Source organism: Rattus norvegicus, chromosome 10, assembly GCF_036323735.1.
Source record: "Rattus norvegicus strain BN/NHsdMcwi chromosome 10, GRCr8, whole genome shotgun sequence".
NCBI lineage: Eukaryota > Metazoa > Chordata > Mammalia > Rodentia > Muridae > Rattus > Rattus norvegicus.
In genome coordinates this window covers 83,231,618-83,258,643 of record NC_086028.1, presented here as the reverse complement: position 1 = coordinate 83,258,643, position 27,026 = coordinate 83,231,618, and the positions used below count along the sequence as shown (strand labels likewise).

General features: G+C 46.8%; 1 protein-coding gene across 2 annotated transcripts; it reads left to right on the top strand.

The window, feature by feature from the left end:
• The first annotated feature begins 1,921 nt into the window (after positions 1–1,921).
• Positions 1,922–26,592, top strand: Cwc25 (CWC25 spliceosome-associated protein homolog). Of its 2 annotated transcripts, none has more exon segments than NM_001108295.2 (10): positions 1,922–2,052; positions 5,052–5,224; positions 12,688–12,924; positions 15,099–15,168; positions 18,431–18,558; positions 19,218–19,281; positions 19,729–19,919; positions 21,190–21,279; positions 23,985–24,146; positions 24,640–26,592. In NM_001108295.2, coding segments are annotated over 10 exon segments (1,248 nt in total). In that variant the 5' UTR covers positions 1,922–2,034; the 3' UTR covers positions 24,755–26,592.
• The last annotated feature ends 434 nt before the right edge of the window (positions 26,593–27,026 follow it).

Sequence of the window (27,026 nt, the reverse complement as noted above, 5' to 3'; positions counted from 1 at the left end):
TGTTGAGATTACAATCGCGCAACACCATTAATAATAATGTGTGGGATGTGTGTGGGTACCCAGGGAGGTCAGAAGAGGGCGCTGGATCCCCTGAAACTGGAGTTACAGAAAGTTGTGAGCTGGTTGAGTTGTCCCTCCAGTCTTTTTTTAGGTATTTCTAAAAAGAAGCCTTAATTCCCACCCCCACCCCCCAAACATGTAGCTAGCTTTTAAAAATCTTTGAGATAGGGTATTATGATATGGAGTTGGCTGGCCTTAAACTCATAGAGATCGGCTTGCCTCAGGCTCCAGAGTCCAGGGATTAAAGCCGTGTAAAAGTACACCCAACCGGGCTGGAGAGATGGCTCAGCGGGTAAGAGCACTGACTGCTCTTCCTGAGGTCCTGAGTTCAAATCCCAGCAACCACATGATGGCTGAGACCCATCTGTAATGAGATCCGATGCCCTCTTCTGGTGTGTCTGAAGACAGCTACAGTGTACTTATATATAATAAATAAATCTTAAAAAAAAAAGTACACCCAACTAAATCCTCTTATCATCCACATCCAGCTAGTTCAATTAAAAAAATAATTTTAGTGGTTGGGGATTTAGCTCAGTGGTAGAGCGCTTGCTTAGCAAGCCCAAGGCCTTGGGTTCGGTCCCCAGCTCCGAAAAAAAGAAAAGAAAAAAAATAATTTTATGTGTATGGGGGCTTTGCAATGTATGTTGTCCATCATTTGTGTGGCTGGTGGTCAGAGAGGTCAAAAGAGGGTGTGTGACTCACTAGAACTGGAATCAAAGGTGATGAGCCACTATGTGGGTACTAGAAATCAAATCAGAGTCTTCGATGCTCTTAAAGGCGGAGCCATCCCTCCAGTTCTTTTATTCTAACAATTCAAAAATAAAAACAAGCTGGCCATAGTGCAGCAAGTCTTTAATTCCAGCATTCTGGAGACAGAAGCAGGTCTTTCTGATCTTTCTGAGTTCGAGGCCAGCCTGATCTACATTGTTCCCAGATAGCCAGGGTTTTACATAGACACTGTCTATGAAACAAACAAAAAAATAAATAAATAAAATAAAAAAAATAAAAACAGGGGTTTTCAGACCAGAATGACCTCAAACGTTGTGTCAACGCTGTCATATACATGTAAATATATATACGATATGAGTACACTGTAGCTGTCTTCAGAAAGAAGGTCAGAAGAGGGAATCAGATCCCATGACAGATGATTGAGAGCCACCATGCAGTTGCTGGGAATTGAACTCAGGACCTCTGAAAGAGCAGTCAGTGCTCTTAACCGCTGAGCCATCTCTCCAGCCCCAATGGTGTCTTTTTTACTCCTGATCTTCCCGTTTCCGTCTACCAAGCATGGAGGTGATTGGGGGTGTGCCAGGATATCTGGCTTTTGGGATTTTGTTTGATGATATATATATATATTTATTTTTGTGTTCTTTTTTTTTTTTCGGAGCTGGGGACCGAACCCAGGGCCTTGCGCTTCCTAGGTAAGCGCTCTACCACTGAGCTAAATCCCCAACCCCTGATGATATATATTTCTATAAAACATGCCGGGAATGAGGGAGCTGGCCGAAAGTCCAGTTTTGAAAGCTGGATTGGAAATCCTGGTGTAGCAGTGTGCTGGGAAGGTGGCCTAAGTTGGCAGATACTGACGTCTTACAGAGTCAGTTTCTTCTACAGCAGAGCCCTGATGGGTTACCAAGGCAATAGAATCCGGTCTGTGGCTTTTCAACAGTTGGGGCTAGATGCTTTCGTGAGTCAATCAAAATGAGACTACCAAAGCCCCGAGGGCGGTTTGAAAGTACTTGCGACTCTAGGTTGACGTAGACTTAGGGCTCTTACCAAACGTCATCGAGCCGAGACGCTGACGCAGTTATATGACACAACCCCGGAAGTGCGATCTAGAGCGGGCGGGGAAAAGGGCAGCTGGTTCCTTTAGGGATTAAGTCCCGTGAGGCGGTCTCAACTGTTTCACTAGGTTTCCTCTCGACCTTCGCTGACTCTTTCAGGTCCACAGACTGAAGAATCGTCTCCACCACCATGGGAGGCGGAGACCTGGTAAGTGCCGAGGCCTGAGCAGGGACGACTGAGTCCCGAGACCCACTGGTGCCGGGGACCGAAACTGGCAGGGGTGGGGTGGAAGTCGGGGATAGCAGTGGGTAACCCTGGTTATGAAGTCTTGTTTTCAGCACAAGGGAGTGATAAACATGGAGAGGGAGCGGATGGTGAAGATCACAGAGGGACTCGGGAAGACGTGCGGCGAGTGATGTCTGCTGGTGTCTGGATTTGCTGATTGGGGGTTCTCCCAGGCTGGGAAGTCTGAGGTCAGGGATGGGGACAGTTGGACTCATGGTATGGAAGGAGGTAGATCTTGGGCACGTAAACTTTATATTGTGTGTGTGTTATCTTCGGACCTAGCTCTCCACCCCTTCTTTTTTAGTTGGGAGTTCACAGTTATATTCTGGACCTGGACTGACTGTCAAAGGGGGGGGGGGGGGCTCCAGTCATCTCCGATTCTGAGCAGTTCCATTTAGATGAATCCATTTTAAATCTTTTCCGTCTTTGTTTTATTCCTCACATCAGTGTTTTGCTTTGATGTATAGTGACGAGGCAGCTTTCTTATGTATTGGTAACACTTTTTTAGGTTAAGTGGCAATTGCTCTTAAGTCCTGTAGTTGGTTTGTGGGGAACTAATGCCTTAAAGAAGGCAGACGTATTCATGAAGCATAGAGCTAGATTAAGACACTATTGATCTTCTCAAAGTGATGCTAATTGAATCAATAAGTACATCAGTTTAGGTGTCTATCCATTACGCTGTTTGCCAGGTGTCCTTAATTTGATCCAGTGCCGGGACTCCATCAATGTTAGTCAAGTATGTTCTTCATGTAACTGTTTATTATGGAAAGTGCATTAGTTTACTTCTGTAATAAAACCAAGATCAGAAGCAACTTTTGGAGGAGAAGGCTTATTACATCTTATAGGTTCGAGCCCATCATTAAGGGAGCTCAAGTTGTAACCCAGAGGCAGGAACTGAAGCAGAAACCATGGAGCGATGCTGCTTACTGCCTTGTTTCTCTTGCCTTGCTCAGCTACCTTTTTGACGTGGGTGGGCCTACCTACCCAGGGATGGCACCACCCACAGTGGGCTGGGCCTCCCTCTCTCAGTTCGTAAGCAAGAACATAGCTCACAGACATTCCCAGAATCTGATGGAGCCAATGCCTCCATTGAAGTTGACGACCAAGACAAGCCATCCCTGCCAGGAAAGCTCTCATCTTGATAATTTGTCGCGTGCGTGGTGGTGGAGCTGTGCTGTGACTTGTATATTCAGCAGCATCCAGCCACAGGACGCTGGTCATTCTCACTCAGTGGTGACATCTGTGCATTTCTCCAGACACTGGCCATTCGTGCCCTGGGATGGAAAGGAAAACCTATGTAGGACAAAGTAAGGGCACGTGTGTCCGTGGTGGTGGAGGTGGTGGTGGTGGAGGTGGAGGTGGTGAAGGCAGTCCTGATCCATGGAAAGAATGTAGGAAGAAAGGAAGGATAGAACAACCAGATAAAGGGGGAGGCAGTAGAGAAGGAAAGCAAATTCCATGCCTTTAGCTCCAGTGCCTGGGAGGTGGAGTCAGTAAGGTCCCAAGTTTGAAGGTAACCTGAGCTACCTAGCAAGGCTGTGGCCTGTGTGTGTGTATACATACAACACACACCTGTGTTTTTGCCCACTCTGTGCTTTGCATCTGTAAGGCACCTTGTGTATTTTTATCTCATTTAGTCTTCTTAACTGCTCTCCCATTTTGCACCTCTCTGTTGGTGGCGGAGTCTGGTATTTATACCTCTCTCGCCCATCCTTCACGTGATAGCCAGTCATGCCTCCTGCCTGCACAGTGTCAGTTCCTGCTTCCTGCCACCAGCAGGGTGGAGTGCAGTCTCTTCCCGTGCCTCTAAAGGATTTGATCTGCTCCCTTCTCAGCTGGCTTTATCTTACACCCCCTTCTCCACAGCTTGCCCTCCACCTCCGGCCACCGGGAGTTATTCACTCTGTGCTGTTCTCACCATTGGGACAGTGGCTGCGAGTGCTTCCCACATGGCCAACTGTATTCCAGTGCCTTTAGATGCTACCTCCTCTTGGTAACTTCCTAGGATTACAGCATGAAGCAAAGCAGAGAGGGGAAAGAGGAGAAACATTCAGTAAGGGTGAAGGGGGAGAAACAAGGGGAAGTTCCTGGGAAGGAAAGTTGAAAGAGGGCTAGGAATGTGGCAAGCCTGCAAGTTAGGCAGAGCACAGTTGAGTGGACACAATGAAAAGATGTTTGCAGAACACTGAATGCTCTGTCCCAGTGAATTGTGTTGCCTTTCAAAGTAAGATAGATTTCGCTTTGCCCTTACCCCCTGCCTTGCTTTTATCAGCTCCCACTTTAGGCATGGCTAGTGGAGTCTGTTTGAAACTGTTTGAAGGAAACTCAGAAATGACCTGTTCCGTCTTCAGACTGTAACGACAGATATTCCCCACAACCTCATGCCTGCCAGTCAAGTACTCCTGAGCTGCACTCTCCACCCTGCCCTCTTGCCTTTACATGAATGCATGTGGTGATTATGGGAAGGGTGAGCGAGGCCAGCTGTGGTGGTTAGCTTTAACTGTCTATGTAGCATCTAGAATCGTCTGAAAAGAGAATCTGAACGAGAGATTGTCTCCATTAGAGATTGTCTCCATTGAGTTGGCTTGTGGTTATTTGTCTTGGGGATTGTCTTAAGTAATCAATGTGAGGAGACCCCGCCCACTGTGGGCAGCGCCATTCCCTAGGTAAGGATCCTGAACTGTAGAAAAGTGAAGTGAGCCAGCCTGAGCCCATGAGCATGCGTGCATTTCTGTGTCCATGCTTCTGACTGGATGCAATGTGGCTGGCTCACAATGATGGTCTGTAACCTGGGGTTAAGAGGTGAAATAAATCCTTCTGCGCTACAGCCACAGACGTGAAATTAGACCACAGGGTTTGTTAGACTCATTACCTTCCACTACACTCCCTGAGTTCTTTCCTCCCTCCTGTCGTTCACACAGAACCTGAAGAAGAGCTGGCACCCGCAGACCCTTCGCAATGTGGAGAAAGTGTGGAAGGCGGAGCAGAAACATGAAGCGGAGAGGAAAAAGATTGAGGAGTTGCAGCGAGAGCTTCGAGAGGAGCGAGCTCGGGAGGAGATGCAGCGCTACGCTGAGGATGTCGGGGCTGTCAAGTAAGTGGGGAGCTGGCAGTGCTGGGGGTGCGGGCCTGGTCCCGGTGCTGCGTAATAGTTAAAGGGCTCAGCACATGGATTTTGGAGCCTGACCAACTTGATTCTAAGATTCGCTTTACGTGTCCTGAGTTGCATCCCAGGGAGAAGGTTGGGAGCCCCGACATCTCAATAGGACCCAGGAAGCCATAGTACCGAGGCTGTTAGGGTTGTTGAGGACCAGATGGGATAGATGTGATAATTCATAACCAGCCTAGTGTAGGCCATGCTCCCGTGAGACAGTTGACAACCACGACTGTGGCAGAGAGTCATTGTCGTTAGCTGCCTGAGGCCTCTGTGAATGTGTTGCCAGCTCATCTTGGGGGCAGTGGGTGAGCGTGAGTAAGCAGATAGGGCGTCTGTCAATCAAATCCTGTTGAAGCTGTGACGGTCTTGCTGAATTTTGCCTTTGGTCAGTTTTCTTGTAAACTAAGGGCAGCAACCGGAGATAATTACCTTGCTCCTCTCATGAAGTATAAAGCATGAAATGCATTCTGCAGTGCACTCTGGAATCAGGGCAGCATAGAAACTGCAGACAGGTTGTATTAGAGCCGTCTCTGCCGCTCCCCTTGTTCACGGTTCATGAGCAAACCTTCAGGGTGAGATGTGGCCACACTCCCTGGGGGAACGTGTGGCTTCCGTTGATTTCATAGAAGAGGGATTTATTCCATCCACAGTTGTGTGTGAGAAACTCGGTGTCAGTGCATGGACATGTCATCTTGGCATAACCCTAGGGAGAAAACCGCATTCTTTTAAGAACTGGATTGGACAGGTTCTGATGTTTTACAGCGAATGAGGTTTTATAGAACTTTTAAATGAAATACCACGTATTTAGGGAATGGTGATGGTAACTGTTCATGGTGAAACTTGACTAAATCCAGTATCACCTGGAAGATGGGCCTCTGGGCACATGTGTGAGGGATTATCTCATTCTGTTAGTGGGAGGATCCGTCTTGACTGTGGGCAGGAGTCTTGTCTATGCTGGAGATCCCAGACTGTGTAAGACTCGGCAAGCTGAGTGCTTACTGGGATGCAGTGTGACCGCTGCTTCAGTTCCTGTCACCTTGGTCCATCTCGACAGACTATACCTGGAACCGTGAGACAGAATAAACCCTCACTCCCTTGAGTTGTGTTTGTCAGGGTATTTTTTTCATAACCTCAAAAAGAAACTAAGGCTGACATTAATACAAAAATGAACAAGAACACGAATTACTTGTTTTTTTAAATACTTATTTCCTTATTTTTGGGCTGGTGTTCATTGGTTCATTGGTTAAGAGGACAGAGTGCAGGTTTGATTCCCAACATACACTGCTGCTCAGAACTCCAGTTTCAGAACGTCTGACACCCTCTTCTGGCCTTTGAGGGTACTGCACACATGTAGTGCACATATATGTAGACAAAATACATAAAATAAAAACAGCTTTTAAAAAGTGCAAACAGGGGGTTGGGGATTTAGCTCAGTGGTAGAGCGCTTGCCTAGGAAGCGCAAGGCCCTGGGTTCAGTCCCCAGCTCCGAAAAAATAAAAACCAAAAAAAAAAAAAAAAAAGTGCAGACAGCGTCTCATGTCATAGCCCAGACTGGTCTCCTTCTGCTTCAACCTCCTAAGTGTTGGGATTTCAAGTTTTCTGTCTCCATGATCTTTTTTTTTTTTTTTTTTTTTTTAAAGTTTGAGGACAATTTGTTAAGAGTTTAAAACCAAGGGGTTAGGGATTTGGCTCAGTGGTAGAGCGCTTGCCTAGCAAGCGCAAGGCCCTGGGTTCGGTCCCCAGCTCCGAAAAAAAGAATAGAAAAAAAAAAAAAAACAAAAAAAACAAGCCAGATGAACTATACATCTCCTGGAGGAGGAGAATGGAGAAAAGAAGGGGGCAAAAGCCATGGTGTTTGGGATAAGCTGACAGGGAGGTGAGCTTCGTGGCTGTACACATCCACAAGGTGGGGAGGGGATCATTAGAAAAAAGGTAAGGTAGTCCAAAGAGCTAGAGAAAGCACTTAGCCCTGGTTGGCATCCAAAATAATAGACAGACAAGAGAGGAAAAATAATATTCAGGACTCAGAAAGGGAGGCTAGCCCTGCAGTATCTGATGACCATTGTTAGGGACCCCAGCTTTTGCAGATGATCTGCTCGTCCATTCATCTGGTTTGAATGCTCTGACTTTATCTAATTGAACCCCGTTGGATTTAATGATTCATTCTACTCTTGTGGTTCAGGTCATCTTTTAAGATTCATTTAGTTATGAATATGAGTTGCTCTGTCTGCATGTACACCTGCACCGCAGAAGAGGGCATCTGATCCCATTACAGATGGTTGTGAGCCACCATGTGGTTGCTGGGAATTGAACTCAGGTCCTCTGGAAGAGCAGTCAGTGCTCTTAACCACTGAGCCATCTCTCCAGCCCAGGTTCATATGATTTTTTCTGTGTTTGAAGTGCATTGTTCATAGAACAAAGAAGACCTCTCATATACATGATGTTATAAATCTCCAAATCCCTTTCTGGAACTGGGGATTAAACCCAAGGCCTCAAGCATGCTAGGCGAGCGACTCTACCACAGAGCAGTAGAGTATCCTCATAGTATTTGTTCATAGTCTTACATGACTGCAGTTCCTAGACAGTGATGCTTGATTCTTACTTTAAATAAAGAAAGGCAACCCCCATCTCACTTAGTTCCTGTAAGCAGAAGGGACTTCAAGAGACAAGGGAATCTGTGGTGGGGTTTCTCTGGCCTTTTCTGTAATCCCCACCCCCAGAGCTGAGGACTGAACTCAGGATCATGTTCTTGCTAGACAAGCACTGTTATCCCTGAGCTAAATCCCCAAATCTGTGCATGTGGGTGTGCGTTCATTGTCACTGGTGTGGAAGTCCAGGGCAGCTTTCTAGAGTTGTGTCTCTCATTCCTCCATGTGATTTCCAGAGATTGAACTTAGGTTGTCAGGCTTGGTGGCAGACACTTTTATCCACAGAACTATCTTTCTGGCCCAGTTTGTTTCTTCTTTTTTAAAATTCTTTTTCTTTTTTTTTTAAGATTTATTTATTTCATGTATGAGTACACTGTAGTTGTCTTCAGACACACCAGAAGAGGGCATCAGATCCCATTACAGATGGTTGTGAGCCACCATCTGGTTGCTGGGAATTGAACTCAGGACCTCTGGAGGAGCAGTCAGTGCTCTTAACTGTTGAGCCATCTCTCCAGCCCCTAATATGCAGTCTTAATTGAGAATCTATTCTATATACCTTCATGTTAGCAAAACCAAAATGTAGAGGATCATTACTCTGGTTTTATATGCTTTTCCTTCAAATAGTTTCTCATTTGAAGCCTCAGGGAAACAGGGAAAGGCAGTGGTTGATGGCTGTGTTTTAGAGATGCAGGTACAGAAGCAGCCTACCCAGAATTCCCCAGTTCTGGCTAATGGTGACCCAGAAGCCAAGTTCTGTGATGTGTCTCTAGAGCTCATGGGTGTCCTGGGCTCCCCGCCCACTCTACTGTTTATTAAGCTCAGAGCCCTATCCATGTTGGGCGAGTACTCTACCATTCAGATATATTTTAGGCCAGAGTGAGTTTCGACTCATGAGTGTGAGAGCCCTCATGGGGGCTGGCTACATGGTAGGACCGATGATATTTCTAAAGCAAAGAGTGTGCCTTCCTCTCTCAGTTCATTTTTTGTTTGTACAGATTTGATCCAATATCATTTCCCCTGCAGCGTTCTAATCCTGTGCTTGCAGGCTGCTGGCTCTCCTGCCAGTTCCTTCACTCTCCGCCCCCTTCAGTTAGTGGTGGGATTCTCTCTCATCTGAGTTGCGCATGGCCCCTTTCTTTTTCACTTTCAGCTGTCTGGCACCAGCATTCCTCGTCATGCTAACTGGTCTTCAGTTTATCCCTGCAAACTCATTACCTCTGTGCATGCAACTGCAGACCAGGCAGTTCTGCCTTGGGTCTCTGAGTGTTGCTAGTCCCTTCACACACCTCATGATTTGTCTACCTTTGGGTCTCACCCAATAGCCACTGAGCAACCCTTTTACATCTTTCTGGCTTTGCTCATCTCTCTGGTACAGGAGATGTGATGAGAAACTGCTTACATGTAAATAAGTGTAACTTATTTATTGACCACAGTAGCAGGTGCACAGGTGGCGTGACCAACCTTCTGAGACATTAGGGGTGTGGCCACCTTCTGAGACATTAGGGGTGTGGCCACCTTCTGAGACATTAGGGGTGTGGCCACCTTCTGAGACATTAGGGGTGTGGCCACCTTCTGAGACATTAGGGGTGTGGCCAGCCTTCTGAGACATTAGGGGTGTGGCCAGCCTTCTCAGACATTAGGGGTGTGGCAAGCCTTCTCAGACATGTTAGGGTGTGTGGCCAGTCTTCTCAGACATGTTAGGGTGTGTGGCCAGTCTTCTCAGACATGTTAGGGGCATGGTCAGTCTTCTCAGACATGTTAGGGTGTGTGGCCAGTCTTCTCAGACATGTTAGGGGCATGGTCAGTCTTCTCAGACATGTTAGGGGCATGGTCAGTCTTCTCAGACATGTTAAGGTGTGTGGCCAGTCTTCTCAGACATGTTAAGGTGTGTGGCCAGTCTTCTCAGCTATGTTAGGGATGTGGCCAGTCTTCTCAGACATGTTCTTTATTTAGGTCTGTTGTTTTTTCTTTAGTGAGATGTGCTTTTAAAATCCTCTCCCCCAGATCTGTGCTGTGGCAAATGTCAGACCTCAGGAGGCAGAGCACAGAACCCTGTAAACACAGGAATCAGGGCAAGCCTGGACGGCATAGCAAGACGAGAGAACCAGGTGTGCTGGCACTTGCCTTCAACCCTAGCACTCAGGAGGCAAAGGCAGGAGGATGTCTATGGGTTAGAGACTGGCATGGTCTACATAGCAAGTTCCAAGACAGCCAAGGCCCTTGTCTCAAAACCAGAACCAACAACCAACCAACCAATAGAAACAAACTGGGGTGCCCAGGCAAGAGTACCTCAAGTTTGAGGGTAGCCTAGATAACAATGAAACCCTTTAAAAACAAAGCAAACATCACAGCAGTAACAAGGGCTGCAGCGAAGTCTCAGTGGTTAAAAGCACTTGTTGCTCTCGCAGAGACCCCAGGTTCAGTTCCCAGCACCAACATGGTTGCTCACAATCACCTGTAACTCCATGTCGAAAAGTTCCCATGCCCTCTTCTGGCCTCCTCGAGTACCCCGTGCACATTGTGCATATACATGCATATTCATTAGTTGGGTTTTAAGTTTAATTTAATTAGTTTAAGAACAGGTAGTGCTCTTGCAGAGGACCTGAGTTCCATTCCCAGCCCCCATGTGAGACGGCTCTCCACTGCCTGTCTTAGTTCTGACCTCCACAGGTATCAGGGATCTATGTGGTGCACACATACACAGTAGTCACTCACACATACTCATTTAAAAAAAAGTTCTTGTCACAAACAAATCCACTTGGCACGATTGCACACACATGCTATCTCCATACTTGGGAGGAAGAGGCAGAAGGGTTAAGAGTTCAAACCCAACCTTGACTACTTGCCAGATGACCCTGGAAGGAGAGACTGATTCCTGAAAGTTGTCCTCTCTGACCTTCACATGCAAACTGTGACGTATATGCCCCTCCCTGTTACACACACACTAATAGTAAATAAAAATTTTAAAGCAAATGAAAACCCAGGAGCTTACTCATGTGAGTGCTTACCTAGCATGCCCAAAGCTCTGTTTGCTCCCCAGTGCAGCGTGGACTGGGTGTACTGGCATAGGACTATAATCTCAGCATTTGGGGAGGTAGAAATGTGTGGATAAGAAGTTGATTATTGGGTTGGAGAGATAGCTCAGGGGTTAAGAGCACTGACTGCTCTTCCAGAGGTCCTGAGTTCAATTCCCAGCAACCACATGGTGGCTCACAACCATCTGTAGTGGGGTCCAATGTCCTCTTCTGGTGTGTCTGAAGACAGCAACCGTGTACTCATATACATAAAATAAATAAATCTTCAAAAAACAGTTCTTCATCCTCAGCTGGCCTGGAACACAGGAGGCAGACTCCCCCTCAGTCTGTGGTTTACTTGCATGAGAGAATTAGGAAAGCCTGTGATTACCCGGCACCCAGTATAAAGCCCACCCTCCCTCATAGTCTTCACAGCCCGCCTGCCAGAAGTGTGATCTTCTGTCTTGACTCCAGCAGCGTGGTAACCCCTTAAGCTATTTGCAGTTTGACCTAGCAGCCACAATCAATTCTTAATTACGAACTATGCTTTCCCAAACAGATTCTTTTAATAGCCAAAAAAGTACAAATGGTCATGGTTGTATTGCTTTAAATTATTTTCATTAAAAATGCCCAGGGAGTCCAGTGTCTTCTTTTGACCTCTGAGGTGCACACACTCATACAGTAAGTGCACAGGCATGCATGCAAGGGAAACACTCATACACATAAAATTATATTTTAAAAAAAAGAATTCAGGGGCTGGAGAGATGGCTCAGCAGTTAAGAGCACCCGACTGCTCTTCCAGAGGTCATGAGTTCAATTCCCAGCAACCGCATGGTGGCTCACAACCATCTGTAAAGAGATCCGATGCCCTCTTCTGGAGTATCTGAAGACAGTTACAGTGCACTTATATATAATAAATGAATAAATCTTTAAAAAAAAAAAGAAAAAAAAAGAATTCAGCTTCCTGTCACATAAAGGGCCCATTTAAAACCACATTTTCCTCCCACGAGGACAGAAGCAATGTAAAGCATGACATGGTGACATGGTTTGGTGTCCTCCTTTGTGTTACAGCATCGTTTGCTATTTTACGTTCTCTTGGTTTTCAAGTGCGAGCTCATTTACTAAACAGGTGTCTCTGGTCCTGTCCCTTCTCAAACATGCAGCCCCGCCGGGGCCACTGTGCCCAGGGCAGACGTGCGTGTGGGATCACGGAAGTCATTGTAGGTGCTGAAGCAGAATGCGCTCCTCATGGTAGCATTGTCTGTGACATGAGGTGTACTATAGAAGCTCGGTAGAGGAGACTCAATAAGTAGCTGGAGGATTCTGGGTTTTCCTCATGAACTGTGAAAAGTATCTCTTCTTTTTTTTTTTTTTTTTTTTTTTTGGTTCTTTTTTTCGGAGCTGGGGACCGAACTCAGGGCCTTGCGCTTCCTAGGTAAGCGCTCTACCACTGAGCTAAATCCCCAGCCCCAGTATCTCTTCTTTTTAAGCCTTGTTGCTTCCTGTCTGCCAAGTCAGAAATGCTGTTTGGCCTGCGGTAGGGATCTGCAGAGGGCCCAGTGCTGATCAGCTCAGGTCCTGTGTGGAGCTCACCAGGTCCCTACCTTCCCCTTTCCTTTGAATGAGTGTGTGTCTAACCTCACTCTCTCTCTCTCTCTCTCTCTCTCTCTCTCTCTCTCTCTCTCTCTCTCTGTCTCTCTCTTTCTTCCCTCTCTCCTTTATTTCTTTTTTAAACCAGGAAAAAAGAAGAAAAGTTGGATTGGATGTACCAAGGCCCAGGTGGCATGGTGAGCCGCGATGAGTACCTGCTGGGGCGCCCCATTGACAAGTATGTTTTTGAGAAGATGGAGGAGAGGGAGGCCGGCTGCTCTTCTGAGACAGGACTCCTCCCAGGCTCAATCTTCGCCCCGTCGGGTGCTAATTCTCTTCTTGACATGGCCAGCAAAATCCGGGAAGACCCTCTCTTCATCATAAGGTACAGCCGGGCAGTTGAGAAGAGTTGTTACGGAGACGCCTGGGGACTCTTCCAAGGCTGGCGTTTCTCTTGCTTTATAGCTGCTCCTGCTTTCCATGTCTCCATTTGTGCTTCCCGGTGGTGAGAGATCCTCTGAGGAGGCCTGCTGTAGGCCAGATGGGAAGATACTGCAAGCGCATCCAGCAGACTGGATTTATTCACCAAACGCTTAAACAAAACTAGGGCGGAAGGCTGCTGTTAAGAGCATGTATTGCGGGGGCTGGGGATTTAGCTCAGTGGTAGAGCGCTTACCTAGGAAGCTCAAGGCCCTGGGTTCGGTCCCCAGCTCCGAAAAAAAGAACCAAAAAAAAAAAAAAAAAAAAAAAAAAAAAAGAGCATGCATTGCTCCTGCAGAGGGCCTGAGTTTGGATCCCAGTACCTGAGTCACACAGTTGAGAGCTTTTGTAACTCCACCTCCAGGGAGATCCAAGGCTTCTGGCACCCAACGGCATCTGTACCTACATGTGCACATTCCTGAGAACCAAGACCTGTCCTTGTCTAGACTCCTCTATCTGCACACACACACACACACACACACACACTAAAAATAATAAAAATCTTATTAAAGTTAAAAAGGAGTGTCTTAGGGTTTTACTGCTGTGAACAGACACCATGACCAAGGGGACAGCATCCAGGCAGGCATGGTGCAGGAGGAGCTGAGAGTTCTACATCTTCATATGAAGGCTGCTAGTGGAACACTGACTTCCAGGCAGCCAGGACAAAGCCCATGCCCACAGTGAGATACCTACTTCAATAAGACCACTTACTCCAACAGGGCAGTACACTCTAATAGTGCCACTCCCCAGGCCAGGCATATCCAGACCATCAGAAGGAGGTAGAAGCAAGGTGACAAACACTTGCTAGCTCCTTGGCTAGGAGATTAATACTCCCTTAACCCTCCACTCACCCACTGCAGGTGTATAGCCAGAAAACGAGTCTGCCTTCCTTTCCCCTTCAGCCTCCTTTTTTTTTTTTTTTCGGAGCTGGGGACCGAACCCCAGGGCCTTGCGCTTGCTAGGCAAGCGCTCTACCACTGAGCTAAACCCCCAACTCCATTCAGCCTCCTTCTTGCTCTCACTTTTATTATTTATGTATTTATTTATGAATGAGTGTGCTTTATGTGTTAGTGTATACTTGTGCGTATGTGTGCTTACCTATTTGTGGAGGCTAGAAGTAGACATCAAATGTCCTTCTCAGTCACTCTACCCTATTTGTGTGTGTACACGTGTGCGTGTGAACCCACACGTGTATACATGCCACGGCGTGTGTGTGGAGGTCAGAGGACTGTTTTTGGGAGTTGGTTCTCTCCTTCCACCATGTGGGCCTTAGGGATTTGAACTCAGACAGAAAAGTTCCTTTAACTTGCAGAAGACTTGCGCTCTACCCAGCCCCCTTACGTCAGTTTCTGAGACGGAGTCCTCTTGCTAAACCTAGAGACTGCACATTCGTCTACACTGGCCAAGCAAGCCAGGATCCTCCTGACACTGTCTCCAGAGTGAGTGTGCTTTATGGATTATGGCCGTGTGCTGCTCTGCTTACGTTTCCCTGTTGTTCCTGGTTTGTTTGGCCTAGAGGTCGTGCACACACGCGCGCTCTCTCTCTCTCTCTCTCTCTCTCTCTCTCTCTCTCTCTCTCTCTCCTTAAAAGAAGAACTATTCTGCTGTCTTTATTCCCACACGATGAGGCTGTTTTTATGCTAAGCAGTGGAGGTTGTTTTTGTAATGTTGCAGCTTGTGGACTCACAGGTCCACATCCGATCCCTTAAGCTTGAGGGAAGCCTTGAACATGAAGCCAGAGGAGAAGCAGATTGAACTCATGGTTGTCCTCTGCAGTGCCCCATGGGGATGTTCTCCACAGCACACAGTCTCTTGTGTGTGTTTGCTGGAGCTTTTTTGTTGCCACACCAACCTGTAGGTTTTAGCCTAAATTCTGTGTCTATGTGGTTTTCATTGTTTTTCTGTTTTGTTTTGTTTTGTTTTGTTTTGTTTTGTTTTGTTTTGAGACAGGTTCTCACTGTATAGCCCTGGCTAGCTGTTCATGAGTTTTGAAAAGGAGCCATTACATAGAATTTGGTGAGAAGGATAACATAACTCCCTTTGCAAAAGAAAAAGCCACTAAAATTCTTATGTATTTAGGAAGAAAGAGGAGGAGAAAAAAAGAGAAGTACTGAACAACCCTGTGAAAATGAGGAAAATCAAAGAGCTGGTAAGTCATGCACTGAACACTCAGTGAGATGGGGCTGACTGCCTGCCTGTGTGTGTGTGTGTGTGTGTGTGTGTGTGTGTGTGCCTGTGTGTGTGTGTGCCTGCGTGTGTGTGTGCCTGTGTGTGTGTGCCTGTGTGTGTGTGTGTGTGCCTGCGTGTGTGTGTGTCTGTGTGTGTGTCTGAGTGTGTGTGTGTGTGTCTGCACTGTGTGTCTGTGTGTGTGTGTGCCTGCGTGTGTGTGTGTGTGTGTGCCTGCGTGTGTGTGCCTGCGTGTGTGTGTGCCTGTGTGTGTGTCTGTGTGTCTGTGTGTGTGTGTGCACTGTGTGCCTGTGTGTGTGTGTGCCTGTGTGTCTGCACTGTGTGTCTGTGTGTGTGCCTGTGTGTGTGTGTCTGCACTGTGTGTCTGTGTGTGTGCCTGTGTGTGTGTGTGTGTGTCTGCACTGTGTGTCTGTGTGTGTGCCTGTGTGTGTGTGTGTGTCTGCACTGTGTGTCTGTGTGTGTGCCTGTGTGTGTGTGTGTGTCTGCATGGTGTGCCTTTATGTGTGTGTGTCAACACTGTGTGTGTCTGCACTGTGTGTGTGTGTGTGTGTCTGCACTGTGTGTCTGTGTGTGTGCCTGTGTGTGTGTGTGTGTGTCTGCACTGTGTGTGTGTGTGTGTGTCTGCATGGTGTGCCTTTATGTGTGTGTGTCAACACTGTGTGTGTCTGCACTGTGTGTGTGTGTGTGCCTGTGTGTGTGTGTGTGTGTCTGCATGGTGTGCCTTTATGTGTGTGTGTCTTTATGTGTGTGTCAACACTGTGTGTGTCTGCACTGTGTGTGTGTGTGTGTGTGTCTGCATTGTGTGCCTTTATGTGTGTGTGCCTTTTTTTTTTTTTTTTTTTATTTATTTATTATATATAAGTACACTGTAGCTGTCTTCAGATACACCAGAAGAGGGCATCAGATCTCTTTACAGATGGTTGTGAGCCACCATGTGGTTGCTGGGAATTGAACTCATGACCTCTGAAAGAGCAGTCGGGTGCTCTTAACCGCTGAGCCATCTCTCCAGCCCGTGTGTGTGCCTTTATGTGTGTGTTTCTGCACTGTGTGTGTCTGTACTGTGTGTGTGTGTGTGTGTGTGCCTGCATGTGTCTGCATTGTGTACATTCGTGGTTCCTGAAGAGGCAGAAAACTGGCATCAGATCCCCTGGAACTATAGATAGTTGTGAACTGCTATATGAATGCTAGAAATTGAACCCTGGTCCTCTGGAAGAGCAGCTTGTGCTTTTAAGTGCTAAGCCATCTCTCTAGCCCCTCCTTTAGCAGCAGAAGCTTTTGCTTTTTCTCCTCTTCCTCTTCTTCCTTCTCTTCCTCCTCTTTTTCCTCCTCCTCCTCCTCTTCTTCCTCCTCTTCTTCTTCCTTCTCCTCCTCTTCTTTCTCCTCTCCTCCTTTTTTTTTTAAATTTTTTAAATTTATTTTATGTATATGAGCACACTGTAGCTGTCTTCATGCACACCAGAAGAGGGCATCAGATCTCATTACAGATGGTTGTGAGCCACCATGTGGTTGCTGGGAATTGAACTCAGGACCTCTGGAAGAGCAGTCAGTGCTCTTAACCATTGAGCCATCTCTCCAGCCCCCTGGCTTTTCTTTCTTCTTCTTTTTTCTAAATGTTTTTATTATTATTATTATTATTAATTATTATTATTATATGTGCCTTTGTGTCTTGCCTGCATGTGCATCTGTGTGAAGGTGTCAAATCCTGTGGAACTGGAGCTACAGACAGTTGTGAGCCACCATGTGGGTACTGGGAATGGAAGCCAGGTCTCCTGGAAGAGCAGCCAGTGCTCTTAACCGCTGAGCCATCTCTCCAGCCCTCTCCTTTCTTCCCAGCATCCTGGGACTCTTTAGAGCAGGTTGGCCTCAAACTCATAGAGATCCTGTTGCCTTTGCCTCCGGAGTGCTGGGACCAAAGGTGTGCGCCATCACTGCTTAGCTGGACTGGCTTTTATAACTTCTTTCTGTGTTGAGACAGGACTTATTTGTAGCCCCTGACAGTCTGGAACTCAATCCTCCTCCTTCAGCCTGAGTTGACAGGATTACTAGGCTTACTGCTTACTTTTTTTTTTTTTTTTTTTTTTTTTGGAGCTGAGGACCAAACCCAGAGCCTTGCGCTTGCTAGGCAAGCGCTCTACCACTGAGCTAAATCCCCAACCCTAGGCTTACATTTTTTAAAGTCTTATTTTTATTTGTATATGTGGGTGTAGAGGGCATTGAGCCCCTGGAGCTAGACTTATAGGTTTTTGTGGATTGCTGGATGTCGATACTGGGAATAGAACTCAAGTTCTCTGGAAAAGCAGCAAGTTCCCTTAACTGATGAACCATCTCTCCAGCCCCTCAACTTTTGTGTTTAGATACTATTTCCTGGTGATTCTGTGCAGCCTTACCTTAATACCTTAATTAAGGTTTATTTCCTTTTGGTTGGGAAAGAACTCCATGTCTTCAGTAGTTTTTTTTTTTTTTTTTAAGTTGCATTTACTTGTGTGCACTTATGTGCACGTGTGCTTGTGTGCAAGTGTGGTTTGTTTTTTTTTTTTTTTTTTTTTGGTTCTTTTTTTTTTTTTTCCGGAGCTGGGGACCGAACCCAGGGCCTTGTGCTTCCTAGGCAAGCGCTCTACCACTGAGCTAAATCCCCAACCCCGCAGGTGTGTTTTTATTCATGTGTGCTTATGTGCACATGTGTTTATGTGCCTGTGTGCTTATGTGCAGGTGCACTTGTGTGCATGTGCCATGGCATATGAGCGATCTGAGAATTGATGTCTTACTTGTCAGGCTTGGTGACAAGTGTAGTTAGCCAGTGAGTGGCAGACCTGCCAAAGGGGCATAGGGATAATAATAGTAATTATTATTCCTTATTTATAGTTTATGTACACTGGGTGTTTTGCCTGCATGCATGTTTGTATGAGGGTGCCAGGTCCCCTGGAACAGAAGTTCCAGTTGTGAACTGCCATGTGGGTGCTGAGAATTGAGCCTGGGTCCTCTGGTTCAATTAAGCTTTTAAACTCTGAGCCATCTCTCCAGCTCCCAATAATAATAATTTTAAAAATGTGGATTCCTTGCTCACTTATGAGAAATTCTTTTCAGAAGGTTTCTGGGGTGCATTTTTACCCAACATGGATACCTTGGTAATGTCCTGGGCCAGTTTGGATGTGAATTGTTCCCTACACCAGGTACTTACGGCGGTGTCAGTAATCTCATGTGATTGTATTCTGGACATTTCCCAGTTGCAAATGAGTCTTGAAAAAAAAGAGAAGAAGAAGAAGAAGGAGAAGAAGAAGAAGCACAGGAAACACAAACACAGAAGCTCAAGCAGCGATCGCTCCAGCAGCGAGGATGAGCAGAGCCATGGCCGGTAAGTGGGTGGTACTGGCTCCCGTAGCACAGCCTTCTCACCCATGTATTCACCCATGCCCTGGGAGGGCTGAGCACCCGTCCTGAGCCAGGAGCTGCCCCGTACTGGGCTCTCCTGGGGAAGACGCAGTGTGTACTCCGTAGCGCAGAGCTTGGCCTCTGGCATTAGAATCCCTTGGAAACATAAATCGATGTCTCTTGGTGCACTCTTGCCACAGGGGGACATTCACCTCCCAGATCTTAGGTCAGAAGTCTGACAAGACTCTTCATCTCAGCTCGAGTCCTTAGTACTGAAGGAGGTTTTCTGTAGTCTCTCTCTCTCTTCTTTTAAAAACGGATTAATGGAACCATGTGGGCCCATTCTGCATTTTCCCGAAGGGACAGTCAGCTCTGTTGCTGCTGACTCACGATTAGTCCCCAGAATAGCAACATGGGGTGAGAGGAGAATGTATTCAGGCTCTGAGGCTGAGAGCCCTGCCCACGGCTTTCACAGGAAAGCTTGACTGTGCTGATCTTCCAATGAAGACAGTCCAAATAGAGCAGGTGCTGCCAAGCCGTGGAAGAATGTCTGTCGGGAGACTGCCTTCTCAGCAGGAGAGACTCAAACTGGACTGGGTGCCTTTCCTTTTCAGTGAATGTGTATATGTTTTAATCTCCTAGATCTCAAAAGAAGATGGCAAATTCCTTTCCTGTTTTGTCCAAAGTCCCTGGATATGGCTTACAGGTAGAGATGTGGGTTTTTCAAAGGGGGTGACTAGGGGACTGTGCAGTCCAAGGTGTCACCCTTGACACCTGCAGATAACAGGGGGGACCTGGATAGTGGGGGCTGGGGCTGCTGGAGGCCAAGCCTGCTCCTTATGCTCGAGCCCTTTGCCTCTTTCTGAGAGTCCTGTAGGTAGAGAGATCCCTGGTTGGAGCACTTAGCATCCTGCCAAGAACTGCACAGAACTGACCCAGGCAGGCCAGGCTGCTTTGGACTTAGAGTGTACTTACCTTAGCATTCTGAGTACTAGGATTCAGGTATGCCCTGCACACTTACAGCCATCTGTATAATCACATGATTACTTTTGGAACTTTAAAGAACCTTCATTCTTTCTTCTGCTTTAGTGCATTTCTGTATGAACAACTAGGTTTTCCTATGACTGATTTCTCTCTTGTCTCAATGATACAGGTGAGGGACTCTGACCGGAACCAGGGGCTGCAGGGGTCTCTGGGTGAACAAAGGGCAGTAAAGAACCATTCCCGGTCAAGCTCCTCCCCCGCCAGGCATGCCAGCAGGAAAAGCACCAAGGAAGAGAGATCCCGGGACAGGAGGTCTCGATCCCCCGGCAGAAAGTCACTGTCCCCAAGGCCCAGCAAACAGTGAGTATTGGAATTGAATGGGAAATAATCTGTGACTCTAAAGGCTCGGTCACAGCAGGGGTTTGCCTTGGGTGATGGTCATCACCTCCGTCCTCAGTCGTTGTAGCTTTCTTTCCTCTGCTGTCACGGTGTATTCACGGTGCAGTCAGGGTGCCGTCATGGTGTAGCACTGTGGGGTCATGGTATATTCACGGCATATTCATGGTTCAGTCACCGTGCAGCCACAGTTCAATCATGATATAGTCACGGTGTAGCCACAGTGCAGTCTCGGTGTAGTCACAGTGAATTGTACTTGTGGGACTATAATGCGCTGATAGAATTTCCTCTCCTGTATGGGTTCTTCTTTCTCTTTATGTGTGTATTGTGTATATGTGTGATGAATGCACACGTGTATGGGTGGGTGCACATACTTGTGCATGTATGGAGGACAAATGCAGGTATCTGTCACTGTCTACCTTATTCCATCAGGGTAATTTCTCCCTAATCCTAGAGATCACTTTTTTCCCCCTCGGCTAGACTAAGCCTTCTTTTTTTTTTTTTTTTTTTTGGTTCTTTTTTTTTCGGAGCTGGGGACCGAACCCAGGGCCTTGCACTTCCTAGGTAAGCGCTCTACCACTGAGCTAAATCCCCAGCCCCTAGACTAAGCCTTCAAACCCCAGAGATGTTCGTGACTCAGTGCTGGGGTTACAGGCATGTGTAGGACTGCACCTGACTTGTTGCGTAGGTGCTGAGATCTGAGCTCTGTCTGCTCCTCATGCTTCTCCAGCAGGAAATTTTAACTGAGGCCCTGAATAATACTTTTTTTTTAAAAAATATTTATTCATTTATTATATATAAGTACACTGTAGCTGTCTTCAGACACACCAGAAGAGGGCATCAGATCTCATTACAGATGGTTGTGAGCCACCATGTGGTTGCTGGGAATTGAACTCAGGACCTCTGGAAGAGCAGTCAGTGTTCTTAACCACTGAGCCATCTCTCTAGCCCCTGAATTATACTTTAAAATTCCTTATTTCTGTGTGTGTGTGTGTGTGTGTGTGTGTGTGTGTGTGTGTGTGTGTGTGTGTGCGCACGCGCATGCGTGCGCCCATGTGCAAGTTGGTTTTGACCTCTGCCCTCTGGATTCCTAGATTGAACTCAGGATATCAGGCTTGATGGCAGGTGCCTTTACCCACTGAACCATCTTGTTGGCTCCAGCCTGGATTCCATTGGCTCAGGGTACATTAATACTTCCCCATAGAAAAAGGCTTGTTCCCTCTGTCTGCTATAGGCACACCTCTAAGGCAAACAGGAAGGAGAGAGACAGCCCGTCACCTAAAAAGGAGGTCTACCAGCGGCGGCATGCTTCTGGGTACACCAGGTAAGTCAGACCCTGCTGAGTTGGGGTTTCCTAAGGCTGCTCCTAGAGGCATCTGGCAGCAGGGAAATTGGTAATGTATCTGGTTTCCTTTAGTCCTCTGATTTTTTTTTTTCCCCAGACATAGTCTAATGTATCCCAGGCTGCTGGCCTCAGACTCAGTATATAAACAAGGGTGACCCTTAAACTTTTGGTCAGTCTGCCTCCCTCTCCTGAGTGCTAAGATCAACAGCATATGCCACTATGCCCAGTTTATGTGGTTTTGGGGATCAAACCAGGGCCTTGTTCATTCAGAGCAAGCACTCTTTTTTTTTTTTTTTTTTGGTTCTTTTTTTCGGAGCTGGGGACCGAACCCAGGGCCTTGCGCTTCCTAGATAAGCGCTCTACCACTGAGCTAAATCCCCAGCCCCCAGAGCAAGCACTCTTACAACTAAACTACATCCCTAGTCCTACTCAACTTTGGGTTTTGATACCGAGTCTTAGACTGTAAACTAGGCTGACTTTGAATTTCTCAAGTGATGTGTTTATAGGCATGAACACTGATAGCCACACCCCTCTGGTCAGCTGTTACTGATAAGGCACACTGAACAGATAAAATCTGGCTGGCCAGATGGCCTAGCAGTAAAGCCTTGCTACCAAGGCTGACATCCTGGGTTTGATCACCAACACCCATATGGAGGGAAAGAGAACAAGTTGTCCTTTGACCATTACATGTATACTATGGTACACTACCCACTCACCCACACAAATTTAATTAAATGATTTAAACAAAAATAGGGCTAGAGAGATAGCTCACTAGTTATAAAGGGCTGCTGTCTAAGTGGGTCCCTGGGCCTTGTTCATTCCCAGTCTGACTGGATTGATGAGCTCCAAGTTCAGTGAGAGACCTGACTCAAAAAATATGGTGGCACACGCATGGTTGAAGAGTAGCATCTGACATTGGCCTTGGTCTTTCACATGGACACACACACACACACACACGTGTGCTCACACGGGTTTTATATAAAGTGTCCTCTGAAGTCCAGGCTGGCCTGGAATTCTCTGTAGTCTTCCTGTCTCAGCATCTAAAATACTAGGATACTGGGTATGTCTGAGTTTCCACAGTAACCAGTTTTACCTGTTTACTTAGTGGAGCTGTGTTTTAGGGGTTTTGTTTGATTTTGAGACAGGGCCTCAGACAAACAAACTCCTCGTCCTGCCTCCATCTTCCCACTTCTCCACTTCTGTGAGGATGGGCAAGTGCCACCATCCTCAGTTAGGAGGTGGGTTTTGTTTCTCTTGTTTTTGAGACAGGGTTTCTCTTTGTAACCCTAGTTGTCTTGGCCCTTGCTATGTAGACCAGGGTGGCTTTGAATTCATAGAGATGCCTGTCTCTGCCTCCTGAGTCCTGGAATTAAAGGGGTTTGCCACTATGCCTGGCTAGCCAGCTTAGTGGTTTTGACAGAAAGCTTAGTTACCATGGATAACTAAATGTCAGATTTTAGTATTTTAGTGTGTTTCTCCAAATGGGCACTTTTCTTAAAAAACATAACTCTGTCATTTTTCCCTTTAAAGTCTATGTATCATAAACTATCTGTGTATGAACTGTAACATACCTATTTTAGAAGCAATAGATTTAGATGTCTGACATGGTTAAGTGGTGACTAATCTGGTTCATCACTTCCTTTTTTTGTTCTAACTCCATTCAGGATGAATGCCAGGGAAGACGATCTACCTATTATATTATGAGCTCAAGTCAAGTCAGGTTGCAGACATCTAGCTTCACCCCAGAGTGGTACTTTACGTTCGTGGGTCCAGTACACCCCTACTCACACACATTGAGACCAGAGGAGGACATTGCACTCTCCCTCCTTCCCTGAGTCGGGTTTCTCACCGGATCTGGGGCTGAGGGATTTAGATAGGCTAAACGGGCAGCCAGTTCCTGGGTTTGCCTGGTTTTGCCCATATGGCAGAGTTCCAGGCGTTGTGTGGTTATCCAGCTTTCACAGGGGAGCTGTGGCTTTGAACTCAGAACCTCTCCTTGCACAGCAAGTACTCGAGCCAGTCTCAACTTGTAGCCATGGGCTTTTGTTTTTGCTTTTGTTTTTATCCATGGGTTGTAGCATCTCTTATGGAGTGTAAAGTAGCAGCAGTCACATGAATGGCCCAGTCCTCTGTTCTGTAAGGTCTTAGTGGTGGGGACAAACTTGTTATAGGTTAGGTTCCTGATTAGCTCTCAGTCTATTTCGTAATTGTTTTAAATAATTATCCTAGAGATTCTGAGTGTGATTACAAAATCCTTCCCTGAAGCCTTCATGGTTTGGTTGGAACCATGTGCCTGAGGCATCAGAAGGAAGGGACTCCGGGGCTGGAGAAATGGCTCAGCGGTCAAGAGCACTGACTGCTCTTCCAGAGGTCTTGAGTTCAATTCTCAGCAACCACATGGTGGCTCACAACCATCTGTAATGGGATCTGATGCCCTCTTCTGGTGTGTCTGAAGACAGCGACAGTATACTCACTCTACAGTGTACTCACATATGTAAAATAAATAAAAATCTTAAAAAAAAAAAAAAAAAAGAAGAAGGAAGGGACTCACTTGGCCTGGCCCCTCCTCTTTGGGGCTCCCAGGGCTGGCAAATCTGTGACCTGCCTGCATGCCAAGCTGCTTCTGTCCTGTTTGGTTTTGCTGGAGAAAGGGTAGAACCTGGGATTGTTTTTGTGCTCCACAGAAAACTCTCAGCGGAGGAACTAGAGCGGAAACGGCAGGAGATGATGGAAAATGCCAAGTGGAGGGAGGAAGAGAGGCTCAACACCCTCAAGAGGCACGCCAAGGAAGATGAGCAGGAGCACAGGCTGGAGAGGTTGGACTCTCGGTCCGGCAAGTTCATCCAGTAAGTGATTGATTGCTCATGCCTGGGCTCCACCTGCGTGGTCTCCATGAGGTCATGTGGCAGCAAGCCCACTGCTGGGCTCGGTGCTGCTGCTTGTCTGTGTCCAGAGACCTCAGAACTCAGCCTTGGGACCACTTTTGGTTCTGCTCCCAGTTTCTAGCCAGATAATAGCATTTTTATTTGATGTAAAAGTAATTGGTATTTTTCCCAAATCACTGAAATTCTTTGGCCTTCCTTTTAAGTAAAACATTGTGGCTTAGAAAACCTTTTTCCAATGAGACTTGACTTGTTTTCCAAAACAGATGAGTTTTCCCTTATGGACATTTAAAAACCCTGGTTCCAGATGGAGTCCTTTGAAAATTGTCTATGTGGACTGAAAAGAACTTTATTTCTATAGTTTCTTTCTGCCTACAAACCTGTTTCTTCTGATTCTGCCAGGGTTGACCAGTTGAAAATGTTCTTTTTCCCATTCACCTGTCTCTCCTTCCCCCAGCCGCATGAAGCTGGAGAGCGCGTCCACCTCTTCCCTGGAGGACCGGGTCAAGCGCAACATCCATTCTCTGCAGCGGACATCGATGGCTCTGGAGAAGAACTTCATGAGAAGATGAAAACCAGTCTCTCTTACTGGTTTGCCTGACTTCGCCAGGGAGGCTGCTGACTCCTTAAGATTCTCTTTATAAGAGTTCACATGGCTTCTTGTACAGATGAAAACGCACCACTGTTCCAAGGGCCTTTTGTTCACTGACCCCTGAACCATTTCAAATCCTTTCAGTACTAATGCGACCTGATTCGGGATCCGGGAACCTTGGCCAGATGCACTGTGGGCTTTGACTGTGTTTTAGGGGATGGTACTAGAAGGCTTGGCTGCCTCTCCCTCTTCCCTCCCACCTGAATGAATGGATCAGACTTCCAGAGGCCTCTCTTCATAGCCACCCACATGGATGGTGCTTACTGGGATACATAAGCATTGACTTTACTCAGTAGATTATGTGACAGAATAGCCAAGCATCACATCAGGAAGAGCCAAGAGAGGGACAAAGAAGCTGGAAGAGAGGACAAAGCCCTAAGTGAACTGCTAACTACCTGGGCTTTGAGCTGTAATGGTGTATGTAATGTGTATATATACAGATGTCTAATTCCATATTTCCTTTTGAAAAGTTAGCCTTGAGAGAATATTTTGTTTAATAACCCTGTCAGAAAAGTAACACAGTAAGACAGCTTGGTGAGCTTCCAGGTTACTGACAGAATGTAGCTGTGGGGTAGCTGACCTTTGACATTTGGATATGACTTTGTCCTCTCCAGATGTGTTAGGTTGCATTTATAGGTGTGTACTGGCTTCAGGAAGGACACACCTGCCAAGGTACACATCCTTCTCTGTTCCTCAGAATCTCACAGTGGGCAGCTCTGTGGGTCGGGAATCAGGACCCACGTCAGGGGTTCTGTGACTTCTAAAAGAAAATACGGAGGAAGCTGTTTGTTTTCTGGCTACTTTTTCTTTGTTTGTTTGTTTGTTTGTTTGTTTGTTGAGGCAGAGTCCCTTGTAGCAGGCTAGCTTTGAATGTACCGTGTAGCTGAAGAAGACCCTGAACTTTGTTTCCTCTGACCACACACAGTAGCTGCTGCTGCTGCTTTGTGGTTTGTTTGATACAGGGCCCTTATTGGCCCAGGGTGGCCTGGTGATGGATGGCTCTCCTGCTTCCGCCTCCCACCCCCAGCTTCCTAGTTGCTCTTTTATCCTGTAATAACTAAAAACCTAAGTAAGACTCAAGGAGCCACTTCTATGTCCTTACTGCCATTCCTTTAGTCTTTCACCAGAAGCTCTCGTTTGACCAGGGAATTTCTTGGTGCTCTTTAAACAGACAACAGATTCAGCCTAGCCATGGCTGACCTTAAACTGTAGATCTTCTGTTTTTCAGCCTCTGGAGCTGTGATTACAGACCATGTGGCCCTCAGAGGTGCTCTTAACTCAGATTAGTTAAGCCATTTCCTTGTTCTACCAGTTCCTTATTCCTCCTAAAATATGTTTTTTTTTTTTTTTTTTTTTTTTTGGTTCTTTTTTTCGGAGCTGGGGACCGAACCCAGGGCCTTGCGCTTCCTAGGTAAGCGCTCTACCACTGAGCTAAATCCCCAGCCCTGTTTTTTTTTTTTTTTTTTAAGCACTAAAATTCCAGACACTGTAATTCTGAAAACCTAGTTTCCCCCCAAGACAATGTAACATTATTCATTTAATCACCTCATCCTGCTGCCCTACGCTATAGTTAATTATGGCTTCTATTTTATTACTTGGTAATAAAGACTACATTTATTTTTGTAACTGTGTAGAGCGACCGACCATGTGCCTGGTATTGAGTCTTCATATCCCAAGTGTTGACCTGTGATTTGTGTCGAATACTAAGACCCTTAGTCCAAGTGGAATTACGTAATAAACCGTGGGCAGTTTACTCAAGATTTCTTGGAGCAAGAGTGAAAGGATTATCACAATATGCGTCCGCAGATGCTAGCGGTGTCTAAACTTGACCATCAGTATACAGGAGGCTAGGCGGCAGGTGGGTGGGCGCGCGGCCCATTCATAAAACCTAGGATTCCCAGCCTGCTCCTCTGATTGGCCCCGGGGAAAGGGGGCGTGCCCCGCGGGTGGAGTGTGCTGTCGGCCCAGGGGAGTGGGAAGGTCCACGCTTGGGTGGAGCGAGGGGGCGGTCCCTGGTTTCCTAGGCAGGACTTCCTTTTCCCTTTGCCGCGTTACTCCTCTGTCCCCCGGGGTGGGGATGGTATATCCCAGCCTCTTCTCATGCCGGCCCCTCTTCCCCTCCCGAAGCTGTGGCGCTGCCGCCATTTTAGTACTTCAGGTGGAGGCAAAGCCAAATCCCGGTCCCGAGGGGC